The sequence below is a fragment of the Ovis canadensis genome, chromosome 5, assembly GCF_042477335.2.
Source record: "Ovis canadensis isolate MfBH-ARS-UI-01 breed Bighorn chromosome 5, ARS-UI_OviCan_v2, whole genome shotgun sequence".
Taxonomy (NCBI): domain Eukaryota; kingdom Metazoa; phylum Chordata; class Mammalia; order Artiodactyla; family Bovidae; genus Ovis; species Ovis canadensis.
In genome coordinates, this window is record NC_091249.1 from 26,093,311 (window position 1) to 26,106,585 (window position 13,275).

Below are 13,275 nucleotides of genomic sequence, written 5' to 3' on the forward strand. Positions count from 1 at the left end.
TTTTTCTCAATGGGTACTTTATTCTCTGAGGACATGAAAAACAAACTTGTTGGCTAATGAACAGTTCAGAATATCGGTATAATATTTGAAATGACAAAACCTGTTTCACAAAAAATTCAAACAGAAAATACAATAAAAAACACATTGAAGGTTTATGTTCAGCTACAAGTAACAGGAAAACACCCACAGCCTTCCTGACAGAAGGAAGATGATTCTTCTTACAGGGAAACAATGGATCAAGAATGGCATCGCACAACGCACTAAAGAAGCAAAACGGACATGTAGGAGAGAAACAAAAATATAATCCAGGGAAGGGTGGAATCAGAGGACATTCCCAACCAGAAAACTCTGAAATACTTACCTTGTGGACACAGGAAGTCTAACAGAAAAAATTCAAACTGCTGGATCTTTGATGTGGAAGCTATGAAGACATTGGGGGAAACTATACATGTATAAAAATGGAAATCAAACACTGGTTGCTGGTGTTGATGATACTCTTCACTAAAAGTTCACGGAATTTGGAAAATAAGCTGGAAGATGCTGTCCTTGAAGCTCCTGTGTAACTGTCTGTCTCCCAGGGTGGGGGCTCTAATATCTGAACAATGTCTTTTTTACATTTGCTTTTAAATTATACACAGGTGAGGTACTGGTGAATGCTAACAAGGAACCACAAAGAGGATAGATTTTAGAAAGTCTAGGTTCTAATATTATTCACAGGCAAGGTGTCTCTAACTTGACATCTTTAGGATTAAAACAAGTCTCATAGTCTATTCAGGCTTCCCAGGTGGTGCACTGGTAGAGTCCACCTGCCAATGTAGGAGATGCAAGAGACATGGGTTCAGTCTCTGGTTCGGAAAGATCCCCTGGAATCGGAAATAGCACCCCACTCCAGTATTCTTGCCTGGAAAAATTCCATGGACAGAGGAACCTGGTGGGCTGCAATCCAAAGGGTCAAAAAGAGTCAGATATGACTGAGCACCCACGCATGCATGCAAGCAGTCTGTTCAGTTAGTCAGAAATAGAAAAAACAAACAGGAAAAATCATAATTTACCTAGTAGCATTCCCTTTCACTTTTCACTTTCATGCATTGGAGAAGGAAATGGCAACCCACTCCAGTGTTCTTGACTGGAGAATCCCAGGCACGGGGGGGCCTGGTGGGCTGCTGTCTATGGGGTCACACAGAGTCGGACATGACTGAAGTGACTTAGCAACAATACTCTTTGACATCCTAGCCATACATAGTATTAATTCCAAGTGATTAATAGAATGGAAATGGAAAAAGGCTCCTGTACTCACCACCACCAACTGGAGTGGGTTGCCATGCCCTCCTCCAGGGGATCATCCCAACCCAGGGATTGAACCCAGGTCTCCTGCATTGCAGGCGGATTCTTTACTGTCTGAGCCACCAGGAAAGCCCAAGAATACTGGAGTGGATAGCCTAACCCTTCTCCAGGGGATCTTCCTGACCCAGGAATTGAACAGGGGTCTCCTGCATTGCAGGCAGATTCTTTACAAGTTGAGCTACCATGGAAGCCCATAAAAAAGGGTACAATATATATAATAGGTTATATATCTACGAACTGCCACACTGATACTGAGCCGGACCCTGTGGGGCTCCTGGGGACAAGGCTTTCCTGTGTCCATCTCTTTGATTACAGGAAACAGCCTTCACTCAGCTTCCATGAGCTTCCCTGAGTTCCAGTGGGCTGAGGCAAGCAGCTGTTAATCAGGGAAGGGAGGGAGTGCAAGACCAGGGATAAAGTCAAGAGCAGCCTTGGGACAAGGTTCTGATTCCCCATCAATGAACACACACAACACTATCTTTGAGCTATTTTTCAGACACTGAAACTCCCTCAGGTGGGAGAAGTTAATGATTAAGGAGGGCATGCTGCCCACAAACAGGTAGACCCCAGACCAGTTGGACCTCAGGTTGATGATGCTGACTCCAACTTGCCTCACCACCCCAACCGTCAGAAGAATGTCCATGAAGTGAACCTCTTTGAACAATTACTATAAAACTTTCTCAGTCTCTTCCCCAAGTGGGAACACATGGTTTTGAGGGCATTAGCCCACTGTGGCCCCCTTTGCCTAGCAAAGAAACAAAGTTATCCTTTTCTATTACACCCAAAGAGGGAAAAAAAATCACTATCTGAGTAAAGGAAAAAATACTACCTTTAAACCTTATGTACTGTGGTTGAAAGATAACTTACGGAAATAACTGACATTAATATTCCTTTCTGAAATGAATAGAAATCCACCATTTAAGATTAAACTTGAAGAAAGATCTTTAGTAAACACAACACATTTATAAATTTTAAAAACAATTCCTTTGGGACTTCCCCAGCAGTCCAGTGGTTAAGACAACGTGCCTCCACTGCAGGGGCATGGCTTCCATCACTGGTTGGGGAACTAAGATCCTATATGTCCCAAATTGAGGTCAAAAGAAAATACTAATAAATAAAAATAAAACAACTCTTTCATGCTGAAGGTTTTCTGGAACATTAAGTATGGATTACTTTCCATCAATTTATCTCATGTTATTTACATTTACACATCTTCTCCATGGGAGTTTTTCCATATATGATATCAGCCAATTTAAGTATTTCTGAGGCTGTTTACAAACAAGGTTTTACCTAGTAAATCCTTTTATGGATCCAGAAACTAAGATCGTAAAAGCCTTTTCCACATTCTTCACGTTTTATATGATTTCCATCCAGTGTGTAGTCTCGTGGGTCTTTGAGACACAAACGGAAGATTTCTGACATTTCCATCAAATTGATAGGTTTCTGTCCACTGTGAATTCTTTCATGCATGTCAACATAAGTGGAAAAGAAGGTTTCCCTTTTATTTCCCATTCCCAAACATTCAAAGTATCCCCCCTGTCAACTATGGGTCCTTCGATGTATTTTTAAAAATGATGGATACCGGTACCATTTACCACACTGGTCACATTGATATGGTTTCTCTCCAGTGTGACTCCTTTCATGTACTTTAAAAGAACTGGGATGAATGAATACTCTCTCACATTCTTTACATTTATAAGGTCCATCCCCAGTGTGCGTTATCATGTGTTTCTGAAGGGTTACATTCAATAAGAAGGCTTTACCACATTCCTTACACTTATATGGTTTTTCTCCAGTGTGGATTCTTTCATGATTTCGAAGTGACCAGGCAGTATTCAATACTTTAGAGCATGTTTTACATACAAATGGTGTCTCTCCCGTGTGATGTCTTTTGTGTGCCTGGAAGGACCTCAAACGTTTGAAAGCTTTACCACACTGCTTACATTCATAAGGTTTTTCTCCCCTGTGAATCCTTTCATGTATTTCAATAGTTTCAGGACTTTCAAAGGTTTTTCCACATTCTGTACATTTATAGGGTTTATGTCCTTTGTGAGTGCTTTCGTGCATTCGTAGGTGACTGGGATAAATGAATGCTTTCTCACATTTCTGACACTTGTAAGGTAAATCTCCAGTGTGTGTTCCCATGTGTTTTCGAAAAGTTGTGTGCCACGCGAAGGCTTTGCCACATTCCTTACATTCATAGGGTTTCTCCCCTGTGTGACTCCTTTCATGGGTTTTCAGAGCACTAGGAAAAATGAATGCTATTCCACATTCTTTACATTTATATACCTTCTCACGGTACTTTCGGCGATCTCCTGATCTGTTTTCAATGTGACATTTCATGTGTCTAGTAAGGGATGAATGATACATGAAGACTTTCCCACATGCTCTGCATTCCCATGGTTTTATATCACGAGTTCTCTTCACATTGGGAGTTGGAATAAGGTTGAAGCTTTCTTCAGAGGAATTAATGTCTTTCTTTTCAGAGTGTCTCTCTGCCTTGGGATTTCTGTAAATCATGAGAATACTACTAATGATTTTTTTCTTAATTACATTATATTTATTGTCTTTATTATGATTTATAGGAATAGTGAGGTTTTCTATCTTGTGCGACTTGGTATAAGTTAAATAAACTGAATGCTGTTAACAGGACTTTCCCTTTTCTATTAAAAAGTGATATTCGAATATAGGCTTTATGAATACTGACTGCACACAAACTGTATTTCAAACACAGAACATTTATATCACATTTAAGAAAATTTGAGGCAGACATTTTCTAAAAACAACTAGATTTGAAGATGGAGCTATTTATTTTGTTTGCTTCCTTTTAGGTTTTCATAAGATTCTCACATGAGACATGCTTTGTACTGTACCTATGGCTCACCGTAATTTTCTCTCCTGGTTTTTGTCCTGATCTTCAATGTCATGATCTTCCTGTTTGGCTTCTGAAAATGCAGACCCAGAAAAAAGATCCCAAAGTATTAGACATTATAGAATGTTATGCCCATGATGAACTCTGACACCACCCAGTTTTTTTTTTTTCTTTTCACCTCCCTGTACATCTTGTGGGATCTTAGTTTCTTGACCAGGGATTGAACCAGGGCCACGGCAGTGAAAGTGCTGATACTTAACCTCTGGACTCCCAGGGAATTCCTTTTTTTCCCCCTACTTTCTTTACCAGTGTCCTCCCTTTCCACATTCCACATCTCTGAACAGTACAGATGGATAAGAAACACTTGCTCTCTAATTGACAAAGCGAAGGAATTCTTCATTCTTACCTACTGAGACTATATTCCTGAAGTTTTCCCGCATCACATCTCTGTAGAGTTTCCTCTGTGAGGAATCCAGTAAAACCCACTCATCCAGGGTGAAGTTTACAGCCACGTCCTCAAAGGCCAAAGAGTCCTAAAACACCCACAATATGTACACAGTAAGATGCATGAGACAGCACTAGATACCCACATCCCATATATAGAAGGGTGATGTACTAGTTTGTTGTTTATAAAGAGTTATTCTATGACTTGATCACGAAAAACTTACTCTCCACATTTCCTCAATAATTTGACAGGATCATGAAGAAACGAAACCATTTACACTTCATTTCTGTGGTTACAGTGTCACTCATATCACGATCATAGCAGAGCCAGAGAACGTAGGGAAACATTAGAAATCCTATGCAGATGAAATAAATACCATTTTAGGAACCATTTAGTTCTTGCGAAAAAATTCTTTCATATTCTTCCTTATGGTCTACAATTTACAGTGCCCCATGGGGGTAGAGGATCCAGACTGCATGAGGTTTCAATGAATAAAAATGCAGCGAAAAACTGGATGGTGTTTTCTAGTCCTATCACCTAACATCAGTGCCCAGGTGGCCTGCAGAACTCAAACTTTTAACAAAGCCCAGCTGGCCATACTGTCCCAAGGTCCTCCAAATGTTTAGAAGAAATCACATGCCATTGCCTGAATATAAATACTCTTTTGCAGAAGCACTGCCTTTAAGTTGTGTAATAATTATCACAGAGTCTGTTTTTCCTTTTTTTCTATTAAAAAAAAACTTGATGCAGGTAGGAAGCAATTTCAAACTTAGACCTCAGTTATGGGGAAGAAGCAATAATACTAGAGACATTCCTGGTTCCTAAATTATATATATTTTTAAAAGTAATATTCCAATACAGGGTTTATGAATACTGGTGGTTCAGTATTTAGGAATCTGCCTGCCAATGCAGGAGTGCTATTCTCTCAGTTGTGTCTGACTCTTTGCGACTCCTTGGACTGTAGCCCACCACATTCCTCTGTCCATGAAATTCTCCAGGCAAGAATACTGGAATATTCCATCTCCAGAGTCCTTCCCGACCCAGGGATTGAACCCGCATCTCCTGCACTGCAGGCAGACTCTTTAGTGTCTGAGCCACCAGGGAAGCTCCCAAAACAGGAGACAAAAGTTCAATCCTTGGTCAGAGAAGATCTCACATGCCCTAGGGCAACTAAGCCCGTAGGCCACAACTACTGAGCCTATATTCTTGAGTCCCGTGCTCTCTGCAACAAGAGAACTAACCACCACAAGAAGCCATAGAGAAAATCTGTGTGTGGAGCGAAAATCCAGTAAGTTAAAAAAAATAAAAAATCTAGACCACAAAATTCCTATACTCAGGGGCCTCAGGGCAGCTTTTTTAGAACATATAGGGCAATTATGTGCTGGAAAATCTCTTTTTTATAACACTCTTAACAGTACACCCTGAGCCTTACTGCCCTTAAGTAATAGGTTAAGAGCTACAGTTTACAAGAGAGTTCACCAATGTCCATAATACGCTGATGGTGGGTTTTCTCATAATTATAAAAGATGTAAGACTTTCATCATTGGCTTCCTTCAAAAGGACATGAAGTCTCCATCCTGCAATTTCAGGAACAAGTGTTTCCCAAGCAGCCACTACAGCCACTGCCAGATGACAATCTAGTCTGGGATTTGTGAATTTAGAAGTCATGATTCTCCATGTCACAAGAGGAGAATAAAAAACTTGAAATGAACAAGTCCTCCCAGAGTCATGAGAGCACCAATTCAAAGGGCAAACTGGTGTCCTGAAAATGGAAAAGAGAAAAGAAATGACTTTTAAAAAGTGCCCCAAATATTCTGTTCTTAGGGCCTGTTGCCAAAAAACTGTTTCACCAGAGTCTCACATAAAGACAAAAAAATATATATAGAACATAATATCCAGGACCCTCACATGACCTTCTTTAACAGAAGACTTATATACACACGATGAAAACAACGGAAGGAGAAGAGAGATAAAAATAAGTAGCAACCGGTAAGATTTTCCTAATACCAATGATGAATCTCAGTTGAACAAGAAAAATGAAAACACCTAAAATGGAGATGAAAGTGTATTATAATCAAATAGAGAAAAAAAAAGGCAAAGAGACTATACTGTCAGAAGGTAGAAATATACTTTTGATATAGAGAAACAAAGACTAGAATCAACTTGGAGTTCTTTTCAGGAAAACAAAAAAATACAAGCAAGAACCAAATGGACTGAAGTATTTAAAGACCAACAGACACACAGAGATTAGAAGAAACCTGACAAAATGATTAAAAGGTCCATTCTCCAAAAAAGTGTCTTTCACATGTACATACATAGCAACAAAGTGGCAAACTATATAAGGCAAGACATGAAAAAGGCAGGGAGGACTCCTGGGCAATTATCTGGAGAAAAACACGATTAGAAAAGATACATGTGCCCCAATGTTCATTGCAGCACTGTTTAACAATAGCCAAGACATGGAAGCAACCTAAATGTTCATCAACAGAGGAACAGATAAAGAAGATGGGGTACATATACACTCAGCCATTAAAAAGAATGAAATAATGCCATCTGCAGCAACACGGATGGACCTAGAGACTGTCATCTTGCCTGGAGAATCCCAGGGATGGGGGAGCCTGGTGGGCTGCCGTCTATGGGGTCGCACAGAGTCGGACACGACTGAAGTGACTTAGCAGCAGCAGCAGCACAGAGTGTCATACTGAGTGAAGTCAGACAGAGGAGAAGTATCTTATGATATTCCTTACACGTGTAATCTAAAAAGAAATGATGCAAATGAACTTCCTTACAGAACAGAAACAGACTCTCAGAATGAGTTTCTGGTTGAGGGTTGAGGGGAGGAGACAGAGTTAAGGATGGACATATGCACACTGTTATATTTAAAATGGATAACCAACAAAGACTTACTGTATAGCACATAAAACTTTGCTCAATATTATGTAGCAGCCTGGATGGGAGGGGAGTTTAAAAGAGAATGCTGCTGCTGCTGAGTCGCGTCAGTCGTGTCCGACTCTGTGCGACCCCATAGACGGCAGCCCACCAGGCTCCCCCAACCCTGGGATTCTCCAGGCAAGAATACTGGAGTGGGTTGCCATTTCCTTCTCCAATGCATGACAGTGAAAAGTGTAAGTGAAGTCGCTCAGTCATGACTCTTAGCGACCCCATGGACTATAGCCTACCAGGCTCCTCCGTCCATGGGATTCTCCAGGCAAGAGTACTGGAGTGGGGTGCCATCGCCTTCTCCGTAAAAGAGAGTAGGTACATGTGTATGTATGACTCAGTCCCTTCCCTGTTCACCTGAAACTATCACAACATTGTTAATTGGCTATATCCCAGTACAAAACAACTAAAAAAAAAAATTGAACAGCACCATGAGACAACTCAGTTTAATTGTAATCTAAGAAATGATCAATGTGACGAAAGCAAAATTGACATTCTTTTCAAATACACATGGAACATTCAACAAGACAGAACATTTTCTGAAACATAAGACTAACTTAAGGGGCTTCCCTGATGGTCTAGCGGTTAAGAAACCACCTGCCAATGAAGAGGACGCAGGTTTGATCCCTGGTACAGGAAGATCCCACATGATGACGGGGCAACTAAGTCTGTGCGCCACCACAACTACTAAAACTCACCCACACCTACAGCCTGAGCTCCACAAGAGAAGACACCGCAATGAGAAGCCTGCATGCCGCAACTAGAAAGTAGCCCCTACTCACAAGTAGAGAAAGCCCGTCTGCAACAAAGACCCAGCACAGCCAAAAACAAATAACTAGTATTAAAAAAAAAAAAACCAAAAACTTAAGAAATCTGAAAGAACAAAAATCATATAAACTATGTTCTTAGAACTCAAAGGCATTCCTCTAGCAATCAATACAAGCAAGAGTTGGAAAATCCCCTAACACACAGAGATCCAACAGCATATCTCTAAACAATAAATGGGATGAAAGAAGTCTCAAGAGAAATTAAAATTTACGTAGAGCTAAACTGTGGGATGATGCAAAAGCAGTATCTACAGAGAAAATTATGCCATCATCAAATACACTCAGAAAAAACAAAGATCTGTAAACAATAATGCAAGCATTTATCTTAGGAAACAACAAAGAGAAGAGCATAAAATCACAAAGAAAGTGGAATAAATTATAAAAATCAGAAAGGAAATTAATATAATTGAAGGAAAAAAAAATTTAAGCCAGATCTTTGACAAGATTAATAACACTGATAAACATCTAGTCAATCGACTACAAGGGTAGATAGAAATTATTAGTATCAGAAAGGAACAGAGAGGGAAATGAACATTTAAAAGGATTTTGTAAAATCCAGCGCCCACTTATAATCACAAATAAGTAACAGAGGGAATATCTACTCACGGTGAAAGAAGATATTCATGAATCCTGTAGGTAAAAGCAAATATTTATTCTCTAGGGCATAACTGGGCTTCCCAGGTGGTTCACATGGTAAAAAAGTCAGCCAGCCAATGCAGGAGACGTGGGTTCAATCCCGGGGTTGGGAAGATTCTCCTGAAAAAGGAAATGGCTACCCACTCCAATATTCTTGCCTGGGGAATCCCATGGGCAAAGGAGCCTGGCGGGCTACAGTCCATGGGGTCACAAACAGCTGGACATGACTGAGCGACTAATACTTTCTACACTTCACTTATCTCTGTGAAACATCTGAAAGTTTCTCCAACAACAGATAACTGGAGTTCCCCAGACTGGAAAAAATCAATTGTTCTCCTGTAGATCCACAGTGAACTTGGACAACGAAGGAAAGGCAATTCAAACAAAATCTTTTAAACAAATATGGCTGGAAATAATGGATATTCACAAAAACACACAAACAAAATAAATGTAGACACAGGATTTATAAATCTCACCAAAAAGCCCTGAAAACGTATCACAGATCTAAATGTCAAATGCATAAGTAGGACTTCCCTGGTGGTCCAGTGGCTAAGACTTCATGTTCCCAAATGCAGGGGGCTCAAATTCAGTTCCTGGTCAGGGAACAGGATTCCACATGTCAAGACTTGGCACAGCCAAATAATACGTAAATAAATGAGAAAACGTTTTTTAAGATTCAAAAGTAACAAACTTCTGGAACATATCATAGGATGAAACCTAGGTCACCTTGGGTTTGGTGATGAATTTTCAAATATAACAACAAACACAAGGTCTGTAAAAGAAAAAAAAAGTATAATTTAACACTATTAAAATTTTTTTAAAAAAGTCTCTTCTATGGAGGTGATATATGTGTACATATAGCTGATTCATGTTTTTGTACAGAAGAATTGTAACATTGTGAAGCAATTATGAAAGTGAAAGTGTAGTCACTAAGTGAGTCAGACTCTTTGTGACCCCATGGACTGTAGCCGGCCAGGCTCCTCTGTCCATGGAATTCTCTAGACAAGAATACTGGAGTGTATTGACATTTCCTATGCCAAGGGATCTTTCCGACCCAAGATCGGAATCCCCCGCAGTGGCAGGTGGGTTCTTTACCACTGAGCCACCAGGGATGTCCTCAGATGAGGGGAATGGAATCTGGTACCCTTCCCATGGAAGACAGGAGCTTTTTTTCAAAACCAAATATACTCTTAATATGTAAATTAAGGCCCACAGTCACACTGTTATTTGTCCAAATAAGGTTAACTCATATTCACACAGAACCCGCACATAAATACCTGTAGAGCTTTATTCACAACTGTCGTGAGTTGAAAGGTAAGCAAGATATCTTGCAAGAGTCAAATAATCAGCAGTATATCCATATGATGAAACTGTTGTTCACTTGCTCAGTCGTGTCCGACTCTTTGTGACCCCACGGACTGTAGCATACCAGGCTTCCCTGTCCTTCACCATCTCCTCCTCAGTCATCCCTTTCAATCTTTGGCAGGTGGATTCTTTTACTACTGAGCCACCAGGGAAGAAATCAAGCTATGAAAACATACCAGGAAAGCTCAAAAGTATATTGCTAACTAAAAGAAGTCAATCTGACAAAGCTATAAACGGTATGATTCCAAGCATATGAGTGCCTTCAAGTACTTCCCCTTGAAGGCGCCAAGGGGGCCTTAGCCTGAAAACACTGACCTCAGGCTCTGCTCTCCATTTAAAGGGCTCTCTACCACCACTGAAATTTTAAATATACAAACTCTGTCTGACTTATCCAGGAAAATTACTCAAACCCAATGTTTATGTGGAAATGAGAGAAGAAAATTACAAGTCACTTTTACTACTCTACCCAGAAAACCCCAAGTATCTCTTCCTTTCAGAAAATATATATCAATTAATACTTCCAGGGCAAGTTTCTTTTCTACATAATTAATCATACTTGAATACTTTTAGTCTGCAAGTCGAAATCCTATAATGCCATTTGAAATCAACCAATAGTACAGTCCAAAATAAGTCACCATACTCACTCAGGGAATAAAAAACAGTCAAACAAAAATTCTTCACAAATGGAATGTAATACTAGAATTTATTACCCCCTGAAATTAACCTCTCTTAGCTCTTACCAGGTTCTATTAATCAAATACATTTTACACTATTGAAAAAAAAAAACTTAAGGAGTAAATCTTTTGAAGGGGAGCTAACATAGTGACTGACAGGGTAGATCCAGAAAAGTTTTCAAAAAACCCTCTAGGGGGGCTCCCCGGTGGCTCAGAGGTAAAGACGGGAGACATGGGTTCCATTCCTCTTCTGGGACGATCCCACATGCGGGGGACCTACTAAGACAGTGCTCTAGAGACCGGAGCCAACTACTGAGCTCACCTGCCCCGAGACCCCTGCTCCGAGGCGGCAGGGGTGACCACTGCAATGAGAAGATCGAGCAATGCAGCCAAGAAAGGCCCCCGCTTTCCACGACTGGAGAAGGACCCGCGCAGAAGCAAAGGCCCAGCACAGCCAAAAATGAATAGATGAATTAAAAAAAAATTCTCCACGAAAGAACTTCTAGGATATCTGTTCTCAATCAAAAAAGAAAAAATCGGGAACGGAAAGGATTTCATACAACCTACTTCCCAGTGGTTATTTTCGCGGCTTGCGCCTCAGGTAAAATATTCACAGACCGCCCCCACCCCGCCCCGCCCCGCCCCTTGAAAATAAGCCATCCACGACTCCGCAAACAGGATGAACAGTTAGAACATTGCTTGTGTTTAAATGCACCGCAGAGACAAACAGCTGATAAGTAATTTGAATCCGAGAGGCGAAATCGACTTTGAGAATGAAGGGAGCGATCTGGAAATTTCATGATTCATTGCCAGTCCTACAAAGCTGCTCTAGAGGGCTAAGGTGTTCAATTTTAAGAGTCCACTTTCCAAATATTCGGAAAACTCAGAGGAAACCCGGCGCTCCCCCTCTCCTTCCTGCAGAAAAGATGGTCTGGGACCCCTCAGACAACAGCTAATCCCACGACAGAACCCTGGACAGTCCCGATTGTCTCCTGAAGACCGTGCACGTGGTCAGCGCACAATCTAGGGGAGAAGAAGGTCTGCAGGCGCAGAGCCAGCGGGCAGAGGCTCCGGGGCGGAAGTTTCTTCCGGAAGTGATAAGATTGGACGCCCGGGGACCCGGCTGCTGGCCAACAGCCCTGCTGAGAACCCGAGGGGACTGCGATCCGAGCGGAGCCCCAGACAACGCGTATCTGCACACTCCAGGGGTGAACACGAGGGGCCAGTTCAAAATGGCGGGTTTCCGCCGATTCCCACTAGTCCTACCGCGGCGTCCGATGCCCTTGTCAGCACACTCACCATTTCCAGGTCTCCTGGGACTGTCTGAGTCCCTCCCAGAGACAACCACCAGAGCGACGGAAGATGCACGAGAATGACCAGGCCAGTGAACCAGACAGAACACGAAACTTGCGCAATGCGAAAAAGAGAGGAAGTCCACGTAGCGGGACATCGCCCCGCCCATCTGCCTCAGCGTCCTCTTGGTTGGACAGATCCCAAAGCCCCGCCCCTTGGGCCTAAGTGACAACTTGCGGGAGGTGAGGTGAGCCCAGACCCTCGTGGCTGTCACTTTTGCTGCGTTGTTGTTATTGTTTTTGTGCTTAGTACTCAGTCGTGTCCGACTCTTTGCGACCCTATGATAGAAGACTTTTTCCTGGCTAAGATTGCTTTTAGGCCTGTAAAGTCCCATGGACGGAGGAGCCTGGTGGGCTGCAGTCCATGGGGTCCCATGAGCGACTTCACTTTCACTTTTCGCTTTCATGCATTGGAGAAGGAAATGGCAACCCACTCCAGTGTTCTTGCCTGGAGAATCCCAGGGACGCGGGAGCCTGGTGGGCTGCCGTCTCTGGGGTCGCACAGAGTCGGAGACGACTGAAGCGACTTAGCAGCAGCAGCAGCAGCAGCTCCTCCTGCCCTGGGATTCCTGGTTCAGTTTGAAGGAGCAAGTACAGATAAGAGGATGGCCCAGGCCAGACCTGCCAGGAACAAGGTTTTTGAGTCCACCAGGGGTCAAGGGCTTGGTGTAAGGTTGTGTGGCCAGGCATGAAATGTGCCACCTTTTAAGAAAAGCAGACACTTAAATGTGAACTCCCGTCTGCAGTAAAGGGGCCTGATGCATTTTCATCTTTGGTCCTTGACTGCTCTGAGCCTTCTACCCATCCCTGCACCACCCCC

At 42.0% G+C, this 13,275-nt stretch overlaps 1 protein-coding gene and 1 long non-coding RNA gene across 3 annotated transcripts in view; one reads left to right on the forward strand and one right to left on the reverse strand.

Annotated features, from left to right (window-relative positions):
- Window positions 1-12,567, reverse strand: LOC138440886 (zinc finger protein 709-like). Of its 2 annotated transcripts, none has more exons than XM_069590967.1 (5): window positions 12,403-12,567; window positions 4,885-5,016; window positions 4,623-4,749; window positions 4,229-4,289; window positions 1-3,853 (listed from the first exon to the last, which is right to left on the reverse strand). In XM_069590967.1, exons 2-5 carry the CDS (start codon window positions 4,891-4,893, stop codon window positions 2,884-2,886), a joined length of 1,167 nt encoding a protein of 388 aa, XP_069447068.1. In that variant the 5' UTR covers window positions 4,894-5,016; window positions 12,403-12,567; the 3' UTR covers window positions 1-2,883. The 2 variants fall into 2 exon arrangements, with proteins under 2 accessions (XP_069447068.1, XP_069447069.1); XM_069590968.1 differs by lacking the exon at window positions 12,403-12,567 and adding an exon at window positions 6,141-6,670 and having other exon boundaries at window positions 4,885-5,866.
- The window catches only part of LOC138440891 (uncharacterized), a 17,372-nt gene continuing 15,874 nt past the window's right edge, over window positions 11,778-13,275 (forward strand). Inside the window, exon 1 of the long non-coding RNA XR_011257170.1 lies at window positions 11,778-12,643. This is a non-coding gene — a long non-coding RNA (uncharacterized lncRNA). The remainder of the gene's footprint in view (window positions 12,644-13,275) is intronic.

Excerpts from the sequence above, each read along its gene's own strand:
- LOC138440886 (XM_069590967.1), bottom strand. Across the intron at positions 4,290-4,622 it reads CAGGAATATAGTCTCAGTAG|AAGCCAAACAGGAAGATCAT; the intron begins GTAAGAATGAAG and ends CTGCATTTTCAG. Across the intron at positions 3,854-4,228 it reads AACCAGGAGAGAAAATTACG|AAATCCCAAGGCAGAGAGAC; the intron begins GTGAGCCATAGG and ends CATGATTTACAG.